The sequence below is a fragment of the Cucumis sativus genome, chromosome 6 (assembly GCF_000004075.3).
Source record: "Cucumis sativus cultivar 9930 chromosome 6, Cucumber_9930_V3, whole genome shotgun sequence".
NCBI lineage: Eukaryota > Viridiplantae > Streptophyta > Magnoliopsida > Cucurbitales > Cucurbitaceae > Cucumis > Cucumis sativus.
In genome coordinates this window covers 6,326,454-6,349,119 of record NC_026660.2, presented here as the reverse complement: position 1 = coordinate 6,349,119, position 22,666 = coordinate 6,326,454, and the positions used below count along the sequence as shown (strand labels likewise).

The window sequence follows — 22,666 nt, the reverse complement described above, 5'->3', positions numbered from 1 at the left end:
AAAAAAAAAAAAAAAAGGACATGAGTCATTGTCGAAAACTCCAAACGTAAAAATGTAAATAAATATTAAACTTAGAGATAAAATAAAAATAAATAAATTCAGTACTAAAAAGAACAAAAAGAAATATATATATAAGAAATTGAAATTGAGATGTAAAAAAATAAACCAAAAAGTGAACATTATTTCAATTTAAAGAGTTAATAATTTTTAATTAAAATTTGTATTTGGTGCTTTTAAAGGAAAAAAAGAAAAAAGAAAAAAGAAAAATGGTAGATTGAGTCTTGTTTACGCCAAACATGTCGTCCAATTCTATTCCTTCTCCCTTTCCTTTCCATCTCTTCTCTTAGCGCAGCAGCAGCAGCGGCAGCACCCATTACTATAAAGAACCTTCACTTTCCTTCTCTTACTCCCACGCTTTCATCTTCTTCTTCTTCTTCTTCTTTCTTCTTCCTCTTCCCTTTTTCTACTTTTCTTTTTTTTTCCATTTTATGCCTCTTCTTTCTCTTCCCCTTTTCCCATGATTCCCTTTCTCCAACTATAAGAATTCCCCCTCTTTCACTCCCACCAATTGCACCAATTCACCCTTTTTTTCTTTCTGGGTTTTCTCTTTTCCTTCTTCGGTTCACCATGGACAAGCTTAATTTTGTCAAAAATGGCGTCCTTCGATTGCCCCCTGGCTTCCGTTTCCACCCCACCGATGAAGAGCTTGTTGTTCAATACTTGAAGCGGAAGGTTTTTTCCTGTCCTTTGCCTGCTTCAATCATCCCAGAAGTTGAAGTTTGCAAAGCTGATCCATGGGATTTGCCTGGTTAGTTTTAAATTTTCCCCAATTTTTCAAGAACTTTCGTTTCTACGTCTGTTTTGGGGGGTTTTTTTTATTTATTTGTAAGAAATTGGAAGTTGGTAGTGAGGGATTTTGTCGTAATGAATGGGAAACTGGTTTTGTGTTTTGTAGGGAATATGGAGCAAGAGAGGTACTTCTTTAGTACAAGAGAAGCTAAATACCCTAATGGGAACAGATCAAACAGAGCAACAACTTCGGGCTATTGGAAAGCTACTGGAATCGACAAACAAATTGTGACTTCCAAAGGAAATCAAGTAGTTGGGTTGAAGAAAACTCTTGTTTTCTATAGAGGAAAACCCCCACATGGCTCTCGAACTGATTGGATTATGCACGAATATCGTCTTGCTTCCCCACCAACTGTTTGTCTTAATGCCTCACAGGAAAAATCCTCGTTTCAGGTGACTTGAACTTCTGGGTTTGGCTTTACTCTACATACTTTAGATTTTGGACATTGTTTGCCATTGATTCTGATTTCATTTTAAACTTTCAAAAAGAATGATGGGTTATGATTTATATCCTAAGAAACTCAACAGCCTAACACTTTAGCAGCTTCTATTTGGTTAATGAACTATTTGAAATAATTAAAGTGTTGATGAATTGTGCAGAGTTGTGTGGGTCCAATGGAGAATTGGGTTCTATGTCGTATATTTTTGAAGAAAAGAAATGGACATCAAAACGAAGAGGAGAGAAACACAAGCAACAGCAACATCAGCTACAGAAAGACAAGGATGGGGAAGCCAGTGTTTTATGATTTCATGAGAAAAGAAAGGGCTGAAACAGATTTGAATTTGGTTCCTTCTTCTTCATCTTCAGGTTCAAGTGGGATCACTGAGATTTCAAATAATGAATTGGATGATCATGAAGAAAGTAGCAGCTGCAACAGCTTCCCTTACTTCAGACGAAAACCTTAAGAAGAGCTTAATCTTTTTTCTTTTTTTTTTGGAAGGGGGTCTTCTTCAATCATCATCTTCCTTTGGTTTAGGAGTAAAATTTCTCTGATTTCCCAATGTCAGAATAACCATGAAAGAAAGAAAAAAGAAGAATGTTAGTTGTTGGTTGGTCATTATGTAGTTTTTAAGGTTTCTGGTCTATGTTTATGCAGACATATATCAGTATCATAAGCCCAAAAAGAGATCAATGAAACTGAATCGGCGTTTTAACTTCTTCTTAGTTACCCACACTAAGACTCAACAACAATTGAATTATTTATCCTTATTTATTCAGATTGAAAATATCAAACTTATTAACCTATATTGGGATTAACATGAAGCAAATGAAAGATCATTATCAAGCTTTCAAAGTCATATGGTAATTGATCGTCTTAACTTCCCTATCAAAATAATGCTGTCTCTTGTTTGTAATAAAACTTTTTAACTCTTCATTCTTGTGCAAGCCATGCAGTTATGAATTATTTTTCACCATCTTTTGTGTGTGTAAAAAGAGAAATTAAAGGGAGGAGAATGGAAAGGGTTAGGGGAAAAGGGAGGAGAAAAAGATGGAAGAGGTATAAATAGGACATTAATAAATTTGTTGTATAATTTATTCTTGTGTGTGTGAGTAAGAAAAACAATTAAAAGATAAATAATAAGAACAAGAACAAGAATGTGATCCTCGGAGGATCCGATTAGGAGGAAGAAGTTCTCTTCTTTTTTTTCTTTTTTTCTTTTTTTTTTCAAGGAAAGGCAAAAGAAAAAGAAGAGGAATTGACTCTCAAAATCAAAATAAATAAATAAATAAATATAATCACAATAGAACCCAATTCCAAATTTCTTCTTTTCTTTCTTTAGGGAGGGGAGAGGGAGGAGGGTTGGAATGAGAAAGAGTCTCCAACAATTCTAAGCTGAGTATATATGCTGATTTTAAAAATCTTCAAATTCACTCAAATCCATTTAAAAGCAAAATTGTTTTGAATTCGAATCCTTTTATAATCTCTTAATTATAAAAGAAAGTCAACTTTCATTGTTCCAAATGTCAGAGCAATGTCCCCCATGCCTTCTTCTTTGTTGTGAAGAAGAAACCACAGAAACAAAACGCCATATTTCTCAAAATAACACTTCAGAATTAACTTCAATTCTTTTCTCCAATTGATATAAAAAAAAAGTAATTAAGTGGAGTGAATGGAATTGAATTGAATTAAGAAAGCGCAGTAATGTGATGATTTTATAAATCATAAGATTAAAAGGTTCGAGTGAGAACCCAAGACAGGTGTCAGGCATGCAAGGCCTCGCCGGCCTGCGGTTGACTCACCCACCGTCGTGGTGCGTTTTATTAATTATTAAAAAAAAAAAAAAAGTGACAGAGTGTAATAAAGAAGAGGTGAGTAGACGTGGTACGCAAAGATTGTGATATCATAGGCAGGGGAGGTTAAAATGCGTGGCCCACACACCAATGAATGCCCGCCAAATGGACACAAAAAAACCCAAAGGGCGGCATATTTTAACACTTTTTAAATAAAAAAAAGCTTCCTTCACACACGGGGTTAATTCAGCTTCTCAATATATATATATATATATTCCAATTCTTTGCAGATTGGAAACAAATTTGTTAATAAAATTCCAGGATTAGGTAAAATGGGAAAAGGAAAAAATTGACCAAACCATAAAAAAGGGATGGTTAATGCTTGTCAATTTTTGTGTTGGGTTAATTTTGGTCAATTTCGGTTTTAAATTTTTAATCTACATTTAGCAAATTTTTTAATTTGCTTGATTAGCTTTATTTGGAATCATCCCTAACAATATCTAATTTTTGGGGTTTTTTCATTCTTTTGGCTCATTGTTTGTAATTTTATTTTATTTTTTCTTTGAACTAGTAAGTCAATTCAACCGTACCGGAAGTCTATCCTTTTCAATCTTTTGCTTAAACTCTTGGAAATTATTCACCTCATGGGTTGAATTTGAACTGTTTAAAAATTAAAATTATGAGTTTATTTATCTTGTAAGCTACATTTATTCATATTTTTCCAAATCAATCGAAACTCAATTCACACAACAAATGAAAACAATTTTTTTAAAAGAAAAAGAAGGGGGTAAAGCATGATTCATAGAAATCATTCTACATAAGAAAGGGGATTTTTAAAGAAAGTTATAGTCAATAAAAAGAGGCAGTATTTTAAAAATAAATGATAAAAATGGTGGCCTTGGAATTTCTTGTGATGGAAGGTTAGAATCAGCAAAGGCTGTTGAAGTTCTTCACGTCACCTTTATATGAACAAATTTCATTGTCAAAAGATGAGAGAAATTTTTTTAAAAAAAAAAAAGTTGAGGAATTGGATTGGATTGTGGATTGCTGACTTAGGGTTTCTCATTTGTCAATCACGTGGGCAGCACGTCATGGTAGACCACAAAAACTTACAGCTAAAACTTTTTTATTAAAAAAAAAAAAAGAAGAAAGAAAGAAAAGAAAAGGAAAGGGAAAAAAGAAAAAAAAAAATTCTTATGTAGGCCAACCTGATAAGGTCAATAACATTTAAAGAAAAATCCTACCAATCCTAGAAACATATCAAAAGGCAATAAGGAGGGGGTCTCAATCAAGCAAGGGCAATAGAGAAATTTTGAATAGAAATTACCTATCAGTGAAGGAATTGTCATCAATTATGTAAGTTGACCACTTCTTCACCCAACCACTCTTATAAGCTGTTTGTTTTGGACAAACATTAAATAAGAGAGGTTGCTTTGAATCCCTGCAACAGAGACATTTATCCATCTCCCAATCTTTTTTTTCTTTCTTTTTTTTTTTTTCTTTTTTTGCTCTCCCTGAATCTCTGCAAAATTAAAGATAAAAATCAACTTATGCAAAAGAAATCCACCCCAGAAAATTCTTCAGGTGGGGTCCAGTAAAGCAAAGTTAGGAACAATCAGGATTCCTTTCATGTCAATGTTTGATAATCAACCTACTCTATATACTTCTCCAGTTCAATGGTTAGTAAATGCCTGACATTTTGAGACAGCAATTTCAAACCTTTAATAGGAAAGACTTTCAAGAAATGCAATATTCAAATTTGGTGAAAAACTGGGTAGCAAGGTTAGTGGTACCTGTAATTGGGTACAGTTCATGCCCAGCAGTTATGAAACTGAAAACAATTCCTGCAAAAGAAATGAAACTCAAAAAGACTTGACAGTTTAGACGGTTCAGCTTAATACACAAGTGGATGAAGAAAGAATCTCCATGATGATGGAAGGAAACCCTATACCCACATACCCTATCTATCATTTTAGGAGTGGAGTAATAATCTTATCGTATGATACAAGTTAAGCTTTTAAGAATCAAACTGTATGAACAAGTTTGTCCTTCAATTTTTTGGCTGCATTTTCCTCAGCATTATATTCAGTTCTGGAACCAAACAGACTAACCATCAAGGAAAAAAGGTCCCGAAAGAACTTTTGAGTTATAGAGATATCTAAAGAAATTACTGCTGATGAAATTAGATTTGTATGCAACGTCCATATACCAGTCAACTGAATACATTACAACTCACAGTTTTTCAACTGGATTAAATCATTAGAGACTTATTGTTTTCTGACCTATTTACATCAATAAGAACTTGGATAGCACCATTATATATCGTATTCATATTTTCTATGAATCCAACATAAAGGAGTATGCATTCCAATAAAACTTGACATAGTTCCATCTTCTATCAACCTACCTAGAAGGCTCATTCTACTCGATTACCCAAAGCTCATATCATGTCTTTGAGGGTTGTAACCAGATAGAAATACACTACCCAAGCACTAGAGAGAACGAACATTTTCTGGAAGGCTTGTCCTTCTTTTCCAGTTCAGATATTTTCAATAAAAATATTGATAGTGAATTTGCTAAGAAAGCTAAATATCAAATACTTTACTGAAAGACGAGTCATTCATGAGGCAGCCAGGATCGGGAAAAAGAAAAACTAATCACATTAATTCAAATAACAAAAACAAATAGAAATTATGTGAAACTCCAGGCAGCAATTCCACACTAGTGTATGTGTGTCATCACTTACATACGAAGATGAAAACTTTTGAGATCACTCATGTCTACTAAAAGCTCACTCTTCCTTTCTAAAAAGCCCAGATAAGGGGAAAATTTGGCACTGCAATGCTGAAGTTGCTAAACTCTTTTGGATCCTACGGAGTTCTACTCATTTTTTTCAACTTGACTAATATTATCTCCTGAAGATTTCGGCGGAGGTGGCTCAGAGCATGCCTTCAAAACAGCTTCATTCTGGAAAGAAGTAATAATATGAATTTAGAACACACATCAATAGTTTAAAAGTGGTTCTTGCACTAGTAATGTAACATGATATTAAAAAAGCAATATGTAAATCATGCAACTCAAACAGCTAAACAGTAAATATCTATGCTGGCCCTCGAAAATTTAATTTCACTGAATAAACATTCCACTTTAAAAAAAAGGGTTACGAAAACAACTTGAAAACTTTGAAATCCATGCATCAAAAGCAGGACAGCAATTCTTTAATTTCTTTTCTTTCCTTTTCTTTTATAAGAGACAGTTCCAATGATTAAATGCAATTTACACGCACAGAGAGGGGAGACTGGAGAGAGATCATTCTAGGGAAGCTACCCCAAGTTGCAACTACAAAGATAATTTTTTTTCAAAAAAAAAAATAGTTAAAGATTTAAAGATTTTTCTTGCTCAGAGAATTCTGTCATTCCGTTTTAAAGGGAAAAACCTCCACAGATAAGAGAAAGGTTGTTTGGGGATCCTTTAGAAGAGTGGCCCACTTTGAAGTGATGAACACAGGAATTTGAAGCATAGGGACCATTGAAGAAAACATGTCATTAAGATATGTCTCTAACGATGTTGGTGAGAGAGATCCACTCTGCATCTGCAACATCCAGATTTCTTCTAAGATTGATGGTCCATCTCTAACCATGCTAATAATCCAATTGTTGTTATTAGAGAAAGGATAATGTCTCGGGAGGTCAGAAAATTTATAAGGACAGGCACTCCCAAAATCTAATTTTCTTGTTGTTGCCAACATGAGAGAAGCGTTATGGAAGAAAACATCTTGCAACTAACAACAAGAGCCTCGGTACTTCCAAAAGAAGAAATGAGTTTCTAGCTCTTTTTTCTTTTGAGAGAAACGACTATAATTTCGTAGACAGGGTGAAAGTATGTACAGAAGGTAAATTCTCCCACTCCTAAGAATTACTTTAACATTTCTAATGGTAGGGGAGAAAGGAGAGCATAATTTTGGAACTAAGGGTACTTATTACAGCAAGTCATAGTCATCAAGACAAATAAAAATAAGTAAATAAATTAAGATCATCTTTCTTTGTCTTGGAAACACATGTATTTTGCTCACCCCAAATGGTCCAAAAGGAAGCCCTAATAATCTAGTTGTTCCAAAGAAATTTTTCACATTTAAATAGAAACGGCTTTTATTGAGGAAAAAGATGAAAGAATACAAGGGCATAATTACCAAAAGAAAAAATAAATTCTTTGAAAACGCAGCCTTGAGAAACATAGAACCTCATCAAGAACCAAGCATCACGAAGGTCCCTCCCCACACCTCTGAGAATTGTTGTTCCAAACCCCAGCAGGCAGCAGACAATAAGAAGAGGCTTTTCTTGAAGAAAGATGGATGGAGGAAGAACTCCGCAATTATCAGGTAACATCTCTCTAACAAGTTAACTCAAGATCAAACCACTAAAATAAGTAATTTCACACAAATCTCACAAACTGACAACTCTAAAGAAAGTGATCCAAGTCTTTTTCTACCTTCTAAGAAAGAATACAACAAGGAAGGGCCCATTGAAGTAGGCATCTTTCTTAGAAGCCTATCAAAGTGTTCACACAACCAAGTAAGACTTTTCGGGTAAAGAACTCAACTTTTTAAGGAATATAATCCTCTAGAGCACATCAAAGACTGACTCACTAGCAGAAAAAGGGTTCCAACAACAGTCAGAAGGAACAAGAAAAACCCTCAATAGAATCAGGATTCCAAACACGAACATCTGTACTCCAAGTTCTCCCAAAGTCTAAATTGAACTCACCAAGCAAAGACAAACTAGTGGAGTGGCTACCTCCGTCATTTCCCTATCAGACAACAAACAACGTTAAGCAAGGGAGAAAGATATTAAGATCCCTAGCCAAACAAAGAAATCATAAACCAAACGATTTTTAAAGGAAGAAATGGTATAAGTGAGGAAACGCAAAGCAAAGGGGTCTATCCCCCACCCACTGGTTCTTAAAAATACAACTGCTTACCTTCACCCACAACACAACGAAGAAGAAGCGAGGAGGAAAAGAACTCGAAAGAAATATCTTTCTAAAGATTCCAATTTCTACCTATATAGCCCCTCTGAACAACCCTTCAAAGAGATGGAGGTCATACTTAACAGTGTTTTCAAAGCGCAAGGCGCACCCTAAGGCCCAAAAGGAGTCTCTTGATTGAAGCAAGGTGCAATTAACAAAATAATAACAATAATAAATAAATAATATATAAGGTTAGAAAGAAATAAACTCAAATAATCTTGAGGAAAAGAATGTTTAAAAGAAGATACAGAAATAAAAATGATATTGTTTCTACTGTGACTCTTTTTCTTCTACAATTCTCCTTCCTTTCTTCAATTTTTCTTTAATTCTACCTTTAAAAACTTTGATACTTCCTTTTAATCCTATTGGATAAGAATGTTTTCTTTTCTAAAAAAAGTTGAGTAATTGAACAAGGTGAGTGCCTGGTCACTCTGAACTATATTCAAGGCAACTGAAAGGCACAAAAGGCAAGTGCCTTACTAAAGGTGCTTGCCTTGGGTACTTGCAAGCCGTCAAGACCTCGCCTCGCCTCAAGCAAGCACCCGGCTACACCTTAAACATTAATACTTACTAACAATAATCCTATGCCATAGAAAATCAAGCACAATGGAAATGTGTCAAAGCTATTTAGCCAACATAGGTGTGTTGCATAACCTTAAATGTTGCTTTCCCAAGTTAGATCAAAGTCAAAAAACAAATTTAATGGCTTCATCCTCTTTGATCTCCTTGTACCCTCAAGCCTTATTTTCAAGTGGTCTCTTTCTTTTACTTTTCTTTTTTTTTCTCTCTTTTCTTATAACCATGAGTATCTGAGTCATTGGTTCCTTTTATGAATGCAGAGTTTGAATGGTTAAGTAGCACTAGTTCATGGCTCATTGTCACTCTATGCAGCTTCAGAAGTACGATTTAGATTTTTGAAGAACATTTGTTCAATGGTCCACGCCCCTAAATCCCTCTTAACATAAAAGTTATTTTACATATTCCTTGACCTTGGTTGATTTGCTTTCTATGTGTATACCCAATTTTGATTTTGTCCATGAAGATTTATTCAAGGTTCATCTAACTTGAAATGTTCTACAACTTGAGTGAAAGCAATCGTCAATATGAATTGGAAAGCTAATGTTTCATATTAAAAAAAACCTTTTTTTAAGATAAGATGTGTCGCCAAAACATAAACATGCACATAAAAGGAAGACTCCAGTGAAAGATAACTCTTTCTCCAACTCGCTCTAGCCAAGGAGGTGACAAAATGGTCCGCATAGCATGAATAAAAAAAAACAATAGTTACAAGAATCCTTAACTAAAAAAACTCCATCTGGAAGTTAGAAGGTCATGGAGAATCAATATTCTTCGAAGATAGGTAAAGAAGATTAATTCCTTTTTCAAAAGGTAGTTGGATTTTAAGCCATCCAGCTGAAGTTTATTTTCCAAAACTTTTCGATTCTCAAAGACAGGTGATTTGAAAATCGTGAGGCCTGATATTCATCGTTTATAAGAGCCTCTCTCACATTTGGAGACAAAAATCCATATATCTTTTGCATAACCTCATTGACCTTTCTTTCTACAAACCAGCATCCTAATACTAGAATCCTCTCGACAATATTCTTATACAATCTATCTGGAAAGACATAGTTACTAAGAAGTAAATTAATTCTATGGAACCTATCATTGGAAGGGTTACAATCCCAAACAGATTGCAGACGAAGGAACCCCAGATGTTCTTTGACTCCAAGTTGGTATATTCTTTGTAAAAAAATCCTTAGAAGATCAGAACCATCTCACATTCACCATTCTCCCATTGCATGTTAGGGTATCCTCCACAGGTGTTTTAAAGTTTCTCAGCCACTAATGTGTTGTACTCCACAAAAATCCCAATTAAACAATGGGAAATAACGAAATGAGGACCCTCGGTCTCACTTAGTACGTAATATTAACATGGTTTCCAATATTTTCTACACAGCTTACAGAAAACGTCATTCCAATGCATATATCAAAACAAGCTAAAGAGTCTCCTAATCTACTTAATTTGCTTCCACACTGACGATGGGATAATCAAGTACTCGCTATTTCCAAACGAACCTCCAGAGACTCTTCTAACACAAATTAATGGCGTGCATAAACAGAAAAATGATAGTGAGACTGAAATTGGGATGAAGAAAAAAAAACCTGCCAAACGCGATGAAGCCTTTTTTTGGCGTTGGCTTTACGAGTTGTGGTGAGCTTGATTCTCTTCCAGACTAAACCTCCCGAATCATGCTTCTTCACAATCTCCAATACCCGTGTCCCCCAAAATGCACCCGCCATCTCCTTCCCCGCCCGAGCTTCTCTGTGTAAGTTTCCCCTCAAAAGCTTCGGTTCTATGCCGATCTCTCTCAAAACGAAACAATAATATGATAAATAGGTTAAATTACACTTTGGGTTTGTAACTCAACTAAACCCCCCACCTACGTGCTTTTATTGAAGCTAAATGATAGCAAATGACACCTTCTATAAACTAAAACTATAGCCATCAAATAGTTTGTAAAAATAGACTAAAATTTTTTAAATGGTCAACAATAACACATTTTTCAAATTTAAAACTATCCTCTTCTATAGCAACTTTTGTAACTATCCATTATTATCACTAATAATTGCTATTAACGATAGTTACTAGTTTTAAAATATCGTAAATAAACACTAATACCGATAAAAGGTTATTACTATTTGGATAAATAAACATTTTTCTGAATTGAATTATTTGGATACAATGCATTTCCTTTTATAAATAAAAATGTACCATAAAAACTGTATAGCAACTAAACTAAAATTGAAACGATTAAACTGTTTAATAACAGTAAATAATCTAACTATTTTAAAATATTTGTTAGTGGACAGCCTTAATAATTACGGATATAAGTTATTAGTCTAATAGCAGATAGTTGTTACCACTACTAAAAGTTCAAAAGATGGTTGATGTGATTTTTTAGCTTTTAACTCAATTTTGTGTTATATATGTAATTATTTTATTATTATACTATATATTTTATTATTTTTAACTTAAATATTATTTATGCAAAGTGGTTGTTTATTAAAAGTAATTTTCAAGATATTTAACCCTATTTGTATTATTTAAAAAAAAAACTACTTATATTATTTGTATATTACTTTCACAATAGACATTGATAGATATTTATTTGGGTCTATCACGTATAAAAAATAAAATGTTGTTATGTTTGATATATTTTAAATAAATTTATCATTTAAAACAACTTAAAAAAACAATTTTTTTGGAATTTTTTTATTACCAATAAGTGAAGAATTCATCGGTCAACTTCAACATCTTTTGAATAAATCATGTCAATTATGGTTGAGTTAATTTCACTTTGGTAAATTTTTTTCTCCACAAATCGAGAGTTTGTAATGTTCTTAATGTTTGTTGATTAATAAAACTATTGCTTATAAAAAAATCTTACAAAAATAGGTTCATGGCTTTGACCACGTTTGATAGCATAAAGTATAAATTTAATCTCTACGAGTTTAATCTCTAAACTACAAAAGTAGAAATCATACAAAAATGGTGTTTGGACAATCAACAATGGCTACGACAGCGACTTGAGGAGGATATTTTTCCTACTAGATTTTTGTGTGTGTAAGTAGAGCATTGATGGCCACTCATAAGACACTTTGTTATGTCTTCCCGGAGTATACAAAATTCCACAGATGAATCTACAATATCGTTGTTTCTAAAAGTTGTCGATAAATGTCAACAAATAGTTAAATGTCTTTTATGTGTTTGTTTAATGTTATACTAACTTTGGATAGATGGATTTTTTTTTTTAATGTATTTGTTTCAAAATTACCACAATATTTGTCTTCCTTTGTACTCCAAACTTTGTTATGAGTATCGTAGATATTTGACATTTGTTTGGATATACTTGTAAAGATCCAAGGTTTAAATCGCTACCCATCCAATTATTAATTTATAGTTTGATATGTTTGGACTAATATTTAATATAATTTTGACAACCACAAAAAAACATTTAAACTATATTTTAAATCAATTTTATATAAAGAAAAAAGAAGTTTAAAACAAAAACAATTTGTTTTAAAATTTGGAGTCAATCAAAACCAGCTCTATACCAAATTATAATATAGTATAAATTGATATCTGAAGTGGGACTATTTGCAACAGAAACAAGTGGTAGATTATTTGCAAAATTAGTTAAAATATTTGTGTGATTTCAAATAGTTTTTCGTCCACTAGACAAATAGTTTTATAAACAAACAAACTACCCTAGTTTTTAACATATAGTTTGATAAGGCAAATAATTTTATAACGTGGTCCCTTTTCTCCCACAGAATATTATCATTATAATTATTACTATTATTAAATAAGGAGGAAGAGAATCATAAATTTGGCTCTACGCCACTCCCTAAGGTCGCTTCCGTTTAAACTTTAAATGACACACTTTCCCCCAAGTATCCCTTTCTTTAATTTTATTCTCTTCTACTCACATTCAATTTTAAATTAAACTTACGTACATAATAAATACTCATAGTACAAAATTCCAAGGTGGAACACACGGTCATTTTTCATCTCGTCTTACCATGAAGCGTGTGATCAACATCTCACGTCTTCCCCAACAAATTTAGTATAGGGTTGAGCTTAACGCTCCAACTTTATTAAATCTATATAATATATATAAAGAAAATGATTTAATATTTAATATTCGTAGATTGTTTGAGAAATAGTAATTAAAAATACAACAATATTTAAAAGAAATATATAAATATAGAAAACTACTCGTATGATATGTCACTTAGACTTCTATCATTGATAAATAAATTTTGTTATATATTTTTTAAATGTTGCTATATACTTAAAAATTTTGAATACAATTGATATATTTGCAACTATTCTCTTTCCTAAATTATAATTCGAAGTTTTTTAATAAATTTTATGGATTCACCATTGAACGTGTCTACTATCTCGTGAGCGTTAGCCATCATAGAAGACTCCAAGTATCAATTTTCTTCTTTTTAAAAAAGTTTATTCCTAACTTATACGACTTTGGGTTAAAATACCATTTTAAACTATTATGACCATTTCTTTTTTAAAGAAAAAACTTTTCCTTTTACTTTTTCTCCCTTCTTTCACACATTTTTGGATTAACTTAAATCTTATAATTTTCTCCATAATTTTAATCCATTATATATATTTTTAGATTTTTTTTATATTAATATTTTTTAAGTATAACTCAACTAGCTTATACTTTTAGGTGTGAATAAGAGATTTCGAGTTCAAATCTCTCCCTCCTAACACATCTAGAATGTGTTTGGTCTAATTTTTAAACTGATTGTTTTTTTAGAATAATTCATTTTGAAAAGTTTGAAGTATTTGATAACCATGTGTTAATATTTTTGAAACGTGTTTAAAACAATTTTTATAAAATTAAAAAGTCAATTGTTTTAAATAGCATTCTTTTCAGTTAATATAAACAATTGCTCTTAAAAGCATCACTAGCTAATATCTTTGAAAATAAACCATTTTATAAACAATTGCTTTTAAGATTAATACCATGTACCAATGATGTTTTTAAGTAAATTGTATGTATGGGATTTTGGAACATGAACGTTTTCATTTCTATCGCACTTACCGACATCAAATGAGTTTTGTTCAGTTTGATAGGTATTATATCTATGTGTTGCGTGTTGAAAAAAGCGTGTTTTGAATATAACAATTTAGGGGTTGATATTATTTGAACCTTCTTCGTCATAAATAATACATTTCTATACTCATCTATTTTTTTTTTCAAAATCTATAATATTTATATAACCTCACCAATTAAATAGCTTAAACTGATGGGCTAGTGGTCAATCAATTAACATCCCACCATAAAGAAAAAACAAATTTGTTTACCTTTCAACCATTGATCAATTAAAGAATTAATATCTATCCCATAAGATCTTCAAAACTATACTATTTTTATAAATAATTACAAATTTTAGAAATGTAGTTCTAATTCAACAATTAACTATAAAAATTTCAAAGTTCTACCAAATTTATTACAATCAAGTAAATATATTTAAAAGATTATTAATTTATGAAGGGTTTAAATAGTATTCAATCACTGCTAGAACAAAGGGATTAGTCAAATAATTTAAGAATATATTTCAAATGAAAACGCATTAAATAAAATCTTAATCAACCAATTATTATTAACCAATTATAGTGGAATAATTAATTAGGGTATTTCATTAAAAAAGTTGGACCCACTATAAAATTAAAGTCTAAATAATACAATCATTTTTAATTAAAAAATGAATTGAAAAAACAATGATGTCAACAAAAATAAAAGAAAGTAAAGAAAGATATAAAGGAACCTTCACTTTTATAAAAATGTCATATATTCGTGAGCATATAAAAATTGAGAACTACTCAACTATGCCTTTAAATGTCTAATCTTAGTTTTTATATTTTAAATTTAATAATTAATACTAATTTTTAAAAAATTATGATAAAAAAAACTATTTAAAAAAAATTCAAATTAGCTATATAGAATTTAATGATTGGACTATAATTACACAATAATTAATTTGTTAATGAACGTAAATAAAAATTAACTTTAAGAGACTAACTTTAACTAAGAACATATAAAGAGTTTTTTTAAGAAAAAAAATCAACAAATTATTTACGTTTAACAAAATCATTAAAAGATATTTTTGAGGATTTTCCTTATAAATTTATATCTAACATTTTATTCTAACCATCACGCCCTCAATCCAACGGCTCCACGGTCGGCCGTGAACAAACATCTCCGCCGTTCATTTGAACCTTAGGTTTCTCTTAAGTGGACACGGACACAATCACACAATCACACAGGTTGTTGTAAAATAATTGCATCTTAAGCCGTTTGATTTTGATCTCAATGGGTTAGGTGTATTGAGTAATTAAAAGACTTTGGTAAGCCCATATTGTGCGTGGCGTTGCCTCACAGTAAGCAATTCATTGCGGAATTTTAACAATTAGGATAGGGAGGGGGAAAAATAAAACAAAAATAAATGAATATCCAAAAGTAGAAATTGCGAAAAAGAAATATAATTAATTTTAGTTTGGTAAGGTGGTGGTGCCTTGGCTTGGCTTGCCGTCTTCAAACCCCCTCTATTTCCCCAAATCTACCGTCTCATTGGATCCAACTCTTTGCAGCGATCTAACTCCATAAACGCCGGTCAGGTAAGCTTCTTATTCTTCCCCTTCTTTTTTCCTTCATCAATCTGATTCTCTTCTACCTGCCGTTTGTTCTTGAAGCTTCACTACCTTTTCATTTGACTTTTCAATTCAGGTTTTGAACTTCTTCTGCTACTTTTGTTGTTTTTGTGAATGCATCTGGTCTATTAATTATTGTTCTTCTTTTTAATATTGAGGTTGATTTTGTGTTTCTATATTTTCTTTTTCCATTTCTTGCTGAAGTTGGAAGTAAAGCTGGTTGGTGATGTTTGATATGGAATTATGATTTGGATTGTTTGATGAGATATGTAAGTTTTTGGTTTTGTTTTGTTAGAGCAATCTTTTGTTCGAGAAAAAAATGTGGGGAATCGTTCGGCAAAAAGTTGGCGCTGGAGCCTCCTCTATTCCGGTAAGGTTCTATGCCCTTGAATGAAATTTCTTTTTGCATCGGATAAACGACTTTTCTTCAATGATATTATTATTATTATTATTTTTAATTTTAATGATTTATGGGCAGGCTTTGCAAAGTCTTCGTCCAGCCGCCTCGGCATCGAGATACTATTCATCTGCCGCAAAAGAGGTATTACACTGTCTGTGTCCTTTGATAGTTTTTTCTATTCTTATTCAATCTCAGCTAGTGTTCTACGATATTGTATGCTGAAACTGTCTAGAGTCAATAATTTGGTCTCTTCTCATCAATAATGGCTAAGGTTTCTGTTGAAAATAACGTTCTGGACTGTATCTTCCCTACTGTCACATAGAAGTGAGTTCTTTTGTAACCCATCTACTTTAGATCTTTGTGAATAATGTAACTGTTTTCCATTAACTCTCTTTCTCTTTCTGTTCTTTTGGCTTATACGGTTGTGTTATGGTTGAGAAATGTTAGTCCATCTTGCCGCTTGATGTTGTTTGAAAACAAAAGGGTAACCATTTTTAACCAAATTTATTCCAAATATGCACAGATGACCGTGAGAGATGCTCTAAACTCTGCACTTGATGAAGAAATGTCTGCTGATCCTAAAGTTTTTTTAATGGGAGAGGAGGTGAGGGAGAATGAACACAAACCCATTTGTATTATATTATATGACTTTTCTACGCTTATGGTTAATTTCAAACATTCTGATGCAGGTTGGAGAATATCAGGGTGCTTATAAGGTTAGATAGGTTGAAGAGATGATCTCTAATTCACGTGATATTTGAATATCTTATCCATTTGATTGTACATTTCAACAATTTTTGGCTTTTCTATTCCCTTCAAGTAGATAACCAAAGGGCTTTTGGAGAAATATGGTCCTGAGAGGGTTCTTGATACCCCAATCACAGAGGTTGTTTCTTAACCCAGAAACTTTGTTTTTCCTTCAATTTATTGAGCTGCTTGAATTTTCACTGCTATTTTAGGGTGAAATATATTAAGGAAAAATTATTATATTCTCTCTGACCTTAATGTTATCTAAATTTATGCAGGCCGGGTTCACTGGTATTGGCGTTGGCGCTGCTTACCATGGTCTGAAGCCTGTTGTGGAGTTTATGACATTTAATTTCTCCATGCAGGTTATAACTATGAGCTGCATACAATTCCTTTTCGTATTGGGTCTTTCCTGCTTGTACTCATCTGCTTAACAAACACTTTCATGAATATGTCCTGCTGTTGTCTGGTTTGTTTCATTAGCTGATCGGAGTTATTTTTTATTTCAAATCATCCAGGAGTATTGGCGCTCACTGTTGACTTTATTTGATATTTTAACTTTAAAATTGGATTTGTTACAAAAACTTTTTTTGTTTTCAATGGTTTGTAATTGAACATCCACCAATATGCTGAGGATTGGCAAGAGAAAAACTTGCGGTGACATTGAACTGCTGTTGCTCTTTTATTCTTCTGTGGGGTTATGTTACTCAATACACCTTGGTCATTGACTAAAGAAAGTAGTGAAGGAACCCTGCAGGGATTGAGTATCTTACATAGCAATTTTAGTGCAATATAGTTACGATAATGGCTGCTCTTTTTAGTGTATGGATTCTATGCACTGGTTTGGTTTATAATTTTCTTTTCATCTGGAGTTTTTTTTTTTTTTTTTCCACTAGAGTTGCTTGAAAATCTACCGTAATTAAGAATTTGGGTTGTCTTAATTAATTCATCTTGTTGCTCTCTTCTACATAATGTATGTCTTTGTCTGTAACTATTTTTTAGCTTTCTTAGGCTCAATAGTCATGAAATTACCGTACATCATTAATATAAACGTACAAATTTTATTTAGTTTCCATTGTATTGATTCCTTCTACTGTTTTGTAGTTCGACTCTCCTTTTCAATCATTGGTTGTCTCACTCTCAGTTCTGTTTCTTTGCTGTAGGCCATTGATCATATCATTAATTCTGCGGCAAAAACAAATTATATGTCAGCTGGCCAAATTTCTGTGCCAATTGTCTTTAGAGGGCCTAATGGTGCAGCTGCTGGAGTTGGTGCCCAGCACTCCCAGGTTGATTTTTCTTTCTTCCTCTTTCTCTTTCATGTGCGCACACATATAATATTTGATGGGTTATAGTCATATTATGTTCGTCTCTTGTTGGGAACCTTTTACCGCTAAAACATTTTGAGTCAACTTTGGGTCTTTCTTTCTGAAGAGTTCCATAGTTATTTGGATTGGCGCTCTTTCTTATTTTGTTAGGCTAGTTTTATGTGTGCATGTGAACTTGTCCACACACATATATATAAATTATGTTTGTCTCTTGTTGGGAACCTTTTTGGGCTGCCATTTTCTAGGTTTGACTTTTATTTGTCTATTTTTCTGCTGGCCTTTTGGTTGGCCTTTTTGTATTTTTTCATTTTTCTCTATAGAAGTCTGATTTATCAATGGGAAAAAAAATGATACTTAGCTTCAGATGGTGCAATTGGTTAATCCTTGAAACATGCTTGGAATTTTTCTGTGCAGTGCTATGCAGCATGGTATGGGTCCTGCCCTGGCTTGAAAGTTTTGGCCCCATATTCATCTGAAGATGCACGTGGGCTTTTAAAAGCTGCTATAAGGGATCCAGATCCTGTGGTGTTTCTTGAAAATGAGTTATTGTAAGTGGTTAATGAAAATGTCTATATGCTTTTCCTCTACTTTCCACTTTGGGACACATCTAATTTTGAGCATTATTTCAATGGAAAGTTTTGCTTGTAAAAAAAAAAATGTCTATGTTTTTTCTCATGAAAATAATAGTTAACAATGTGCACTGCCTCCTCAGATATGGTGAATCATTCCCTGTTTCCGCAGAGGTCCTTGATTCTAGTTTCACCGCTCCTATTGGAAAAGCTAAGGTGACTCTGTTGTTGCTTTTTAAATATTTTAGAAGATGGTTTCCTTTCTGTTTTGGTATTCATTTTCTCTGTTTAACTTTATATCTTTCAATTTTGGTAGATCGAAAGAGAAGGGAAGGATGTGACTATTACTGCTTTCTCGAAGATGGTGGGCTATGCACTTAAGGTCAGTATCCTTTAGTTATTTGGTTCATGGGGGTTGGTTGTTTATTTTTAATTAGTAACTTGCCGTGTCAAGGATTAGGTTAACCTGTGAGGGGCAAGAGAAGTTCTTTAGTTGGTGAATATGATTTGAAGTACTTCTTTCTTGAACATGTATCTCTAGAATGGCTGAAAATCAGTTCTTTTAAATGTGACATTTTCATGTTTTTCTTTTTATGCTTTATGCACTTTTGTCGGCACTATATGTAAATGGTGATGATTTACATTAATGGCGTTCAACCAATAAAGGTGGATCTGAAGATCATACCTTAAGATGCTAAATTGTTTGTCGTGTAACTTTTAGGTTGGATTATAGGCTGTATAATAGATTTCTCTTGGTATGTACTATACCATATTTTGATAGACATGTTTAACGGCATTTATAGTTTCTTAGAGGTTGCAATTTCCGTTCATGACTAATTTGATTGCTTGGATTATCAGGCAGCTGAAGTACTTTCCAAAGAAGGAATTAGTGCTGAGGTAATTTTTGCCAGAAGCTAGTGTTCTTTTCATAGATGTTGTAGATAGATTACGGTTTGTTGATCAAAAGTGTAATGACTTATATTGTCGGTATAGGTTATTAACCTGCGATCTATTCGACCACTAGACAGAGCCACAATTAATGCTTCAGTTAGGAAGACCAGTAGATTAGTAACAGTTGAAGAAGGCTTTCCTCAGCATGGGGTTGGAGCTGAGATCTGGTTTGTCATTTTCCCCTTCCCATGATTATTCATCTTGATTGATTTTGAGGATGCGGTATTAACTTAAGCATTATTTATTTATTTTTATGATGGCAGCACATCTGTTGTAGAGGAAAGTTTTGGCTATCTTGACGCGCCAGTGGAGAGGATCGCTGGGGCTGACATTCCTATGCCTTATGCAGCAAATCTTGAAAGGATGGCTGTCCCTCAGGTTCATTTCCACACCTTTTATCCATCCTGAAAAGTTTACTTTCAATAGAAAAAGGAAGAAGCAATAAATTGTACAGATCGAGTATCCTTTATCCATAGAGATGGAAAAAACTGCAACCTTTAGTCTCTCATCAAAATAACACCGAAGCCTTCTCTGATCAATATCTTTTTACCTGTTTTTGGAAAGCTTTTAGTTTCTGGCAAAGAGGCAATGCCAGAAGTTTTGTTAAATATTTATATATTTATACAGCTTAAATATTTATATACAAAATTTCAATTCTACAAATTATGGGCTGGCTTAAGAGTTAAAGCTTTTTTAAAATCTTAGGCTCTATTTGACAACCATTTAATTTTTTGTTTTTGAAAATTATGCTTGTTTCCTATCAAATTTCATACTAATGATTTTCATGTTTTCTAAGTAAAAGAGTTGAATTCAATCAAACAAACACCTAGAGGTGGAAGAAGGATTTACACAAACACCTAGAGGTGGAAGAAGGATTTACACAAACACCTAGAGGTGGAAGAAGGATTTACACAAACACCTAGAGGTGGAAGAAGGATTTACAATCTTACTTTTCAAGAACCAAAAATTATAACTCAAATGTTTACCAAAGGAGGAGACCTTGGTTTTCCTGGAATCTAAGACAAATTAAAGACAGGCAATTGCGGCATCCTTCTTCTTTGCTCCAGTCCTTATTGATGGTTTTTCTTTCTAATTGTATAGGTTGAGGACATCGTTCGAGCAGCAAAAAGAGCATGTTATAGAGCCGTACCATTGGCCGCAACTGGTTAATTTGCCCTTCCAATCCGGAAAAATTTTCCCATCTTAGGGTAAGATTTAATGACTTATCTGTCATTTTCTGTTCCTGTTCCCTCAATCAAGGAGAAATTTCACTCTTCCCTTGTACAATAAAACCTATTGATGTTTAAAAACTTCCCCCCGCTTTCTTTTAGCCAAAGACAATTACAACCATTATTCTTTTAACGGGCAAGTCCAATCGAAGTACAAGATAAGATACTTTTTTGTGACAAAGAAATATCTTTTTCTTGCCAAAATCTTCTCACGGATGTAGGATTTAAGTTTGGTGGTCCGTAGAATGATTTTGAGTTTTAGTGAATATATATTTTGTTGATACTTGTAAAGTAATAATTGGCTTAGCAGATGCAGGACACTGTACTGGGGATGGAACCAAGTTGTTAAAAATTAACTTGGGAGAATATTTTTTCAAAGAAGGGAATTTCAATTTTGTCAACTCTATATTTCATAGTCAGATTTTGCTTCTTCTTCTGCTTTGCCCACCAAACCCTTTGTTGTTTGTCTTGTAAGTTTGAATCTTCCCTTGGTCTTGGTTTTTCATAATGTCAACACCCAATGGACCTACTGGCTATGAATTATATATCTATATATGTTTTAATACATTTATTTACCATTTTAATAATATGCACATGGTTTCTATGCTGGTTGGTATGAATTGTATGTTTATGAATCTCTATAAAATACTCTACATTGGACTTTTAGTTTTGAACAATAATAAACAGCTGAGGTTTCGTCGTGCTTAGATTAAATTGATTTACGATTGGGTTGGACTTTAAATGATCAACGATAGTGAGAATTGGTTGTTTTTAATTTATAGGTTGAAATTTTGAAATATGATTTTGGTTTGGATTTGATTTTTAAATGACCAAATTGGGCTTTGTATTTTTGCATATCTTTCAAAAGAGTTCCTATTCATTTATCATAACTTCTGGTGACAAATGTGCATAATTGTTATTGTTATTCCTTTCTTAGGGAAAAAAGTAACTTCGAAGTAGTGATAATGATAAGTACTAATTTAAAATATATTGAAGGTACAAACATTGAATTTTGGTTTGGAAGTGGGATCCAAGTGTTCATGGACTTGTAACCTAACGGGTAATTTATATATATATATATATTTTTATTGTTTTCATGGTTCTTGTTTCTTTGCTGATTAACAGAATATTGAACGATGCTATTGGTCTTTTTAGTGTGAAATAAAGATGTCTTAGAATATGTCTAAGTGAAAGGTTGTACTTTACATTTTCTTTTTAAAAAGACGTAAAGAAACTATGCATTGTTCTCATTCTTAAATAATGCATTTGATACCTGATTTTCAATGATTTAATGAATGCATACTGAAGGAATCAATGATTTGATTAGATCATTTACTATATAAACTTTAAAAAAAAATCAAAATTAAGTCGTGAAATTAAATGTTTTCCAGTTTCATTGTTGATTTTAGTTCCATTTGCTGCATGCTTTATATTATACAAGTACACGTAAAACATAAAAACAAATGCATCTATTCATTTCAACATGAATGTGTACCAAAAAATTTCAGTATGGAAATACTAATGACAATAACTTTGAGCTGACAAACATATATTTTAATACAAAAAAAACAAGTTCGGATATTTGAAAGAAAGAGTAAAATGGTGATTATTCAAATATACTTTTCCTGAAATCTGAAGATACAAGTTGCATAAATTGAAAACTCCGAATCAGTTCTTCAAATTTGGTCCAATAAGAAACAAAGTCAAAGTTGTTGAACAAAGAAAAATCTGGGTGTTGTGTTCCCAAATTATATTTCTGTTTGGTGGATGCTATTTAGTTTAATTTGTATAATAAATTAATAATCCTCCTTAATTAGTTGTTAAAGACCAATTGAATCTTTCACACTGCCCACTTTGCCTTGCCTGTCTCCATATTCTTAATTCACTTTACAAAAATTCCAAAATTGTTAACCATCAAACGTAGTTCAATTTAATATTTGGACTGCATTTTTCTTCAAATCCATAATGCTTTATTTAGTTGACTATTTGGTTTATATAATTGACATTATGATTTCATGGCAACTATTTAAATTTACAATGCTTTTAAGTACATGAATGAGAAGGATCTAATCTTAAACTTCAATTTCAA

General features: G+C 32.5%; 3 protein-coding genes and 1 long non-coding RNA gene across 4 annotated transcripts; 2 read left to right on the top strand and 2 right to left on the bottom strand.

The window, feature by feature from the left end:
* The first annotated feature begins 294 nt into the window (after window positions 1-294).
* On the top strand, window positions 295-2,022 carry LOC101220356 (NAC domain-containing protein 83). Its single transcript, XM_004140500.3, has 3 exons — window positions 295-808; window positions 956-1,242; window positions 1,450-2,022. Exons 1-3 carry the CDS (start codon window positions 628-630, stop codon window positions 1,753-1,755), a joined length of 774 nt encoding a protein of 257 aa, XP_004140548.1. The 5' UTR covers window positions 295-627; the 3' UTR covers window positions 1,756-2,022.
* A 3,695-nt stretch (window positions 2,023-5,717) lies between these two features.
* On the bottom strand, window positions 5,718-10,555 carry LOC101220585. The gene is made up of 2 exons (XM_004140501.3): window positions 10,274-10,555; window positions 5,718-6,049 (listed from the first exon to the last, which is right to left on the bottom strand). Exons 1-2 carry the CDS (start codon window positions 10,409-10,411, stop codon window positions 5,963-5,965), a joined length of 225 nt encoding a protein of 74 aa, XP_004140549.1. The 5' UTR covers window positions 10,412-10,555; the 3' UTR covers window positions 5,718-5,962.
* Window positions 6,324-10,267, bottom strand: LOC116404608. Its single transcript, XR_004217555.1, has 2 exons — window positions 7,846-10,267; window positions 6,324-7,471 (listed from the first exon to the last, which is right to left on the bottom strand). It is a non-coding gene; the product is annotated as an uncharacterized LOC116404608 (long non-coding RNA).
* A 4,603-nt stretch (window positions 10,556-15,158) lies between the features above and the next one.
* On the top strand, window positions 15,159-21,181 carry LOC101220981 (pyruvate dehydrogenase E1 component subunit beta-1, mitochondrial). The gene is made up of 15 exons (XM_011658492.2): window positions 15,159-15,320; window positions 15,649-15,723; window positions 15,832-15,894; window positions 16,277-16,357; window positions 16,443-16,469; window positions 16,577-16,639; window positions 16,779-16,865; window positions 17,664-17,789; window positions 18,243-18,376; window positions 18,541-18,613; window positions 18,714-18,779; window positions 19,256-19,294; window positions 19,391-19,515; window positions 19,612-19,726; window positions 20,450-21,181. The coding sequence occupies exons 2-15, from the start codon at window positions 15,673-15,675 to the stop codon at window positions 20,516-20,518; spliced, it is 1,119 nt and encodes a 372-aa protein (XP_011656794.1). The 5' UTR covers window positions 15,159-15,320; window positions 15,649-15,672; the 3' UTR covers window positions 20,519-21,181.
* Window positions 21,182-22,666: the final 1,485 nt, after the last annotated feature.

What these genes read in the sequence shown, in the direction of transcription:
- LOC101220981 (XM_011658492.2), top strand. Translation starts at nt 15,673, where the DNA reads ATGTGGGGAATCGTTCGGCAAAAAGTTGGCGCTGGAGCCTCCTCTATT. An exon ending in AATATCAGGGTGCTTATAAG is followed by an intron (nt 16,470 to 16,576) that starts GTTAGATAGGTT and finishes CCCTTCAAGTAG; the next exon opens with ATAACCAAAGGGCTTTTGGA. An exon ending in TTGATACCCCAATCACAGAG is followed by an intron (nt 16,640 to 16,778) that starts GTTGTTTCTTAA and finishes AAATTTATGCAG; the next exon opens with GCCGGGTTCACTGGTATTGG.
- LOC101220585 (XM_004140501.3), bottom strand. Translation starts at nt 10,411, where the DNA reads ATGGCGGGTGCATTTTGGGGGACACGGGTATTGGAGATTGTGAAGAAG. An exon ending in GGCTTCATCGCGTTTGGCAG is followed by an intron (nt 6,050 to 10,273) that starts GTTTTTTTTTCT and finishes ACTTCTTTCCAG; the next exon opens with AATGAAGCTGTTTTGAAGGC.
- LOC101220356 (XM_004140500.3), top strand. Translation starts at nt 628, where the DNA reads ATGGACAAGCTTAATTTTGTCAAAAATGGCGTCCTTCGATTGCCCCCT. An exon ending in TGATCCATGGGATTTGCCTG is followed by an intron (nt 809 to 955) that starts GTTAGTTTTAAA and finishes TGTGTTTTGTAG; the next exon opens with GGAATATGGAGCAAGAGAGG. An exon ending in AGGAAAAATCCTCGTTTCAG is followed by an intron (nt 1,243 to 1,449) that starts GTGACTTGAACT and finishes TGAATTGTGCAG; the next exon opens with AGTTGTGTGGGTCCAATGGA.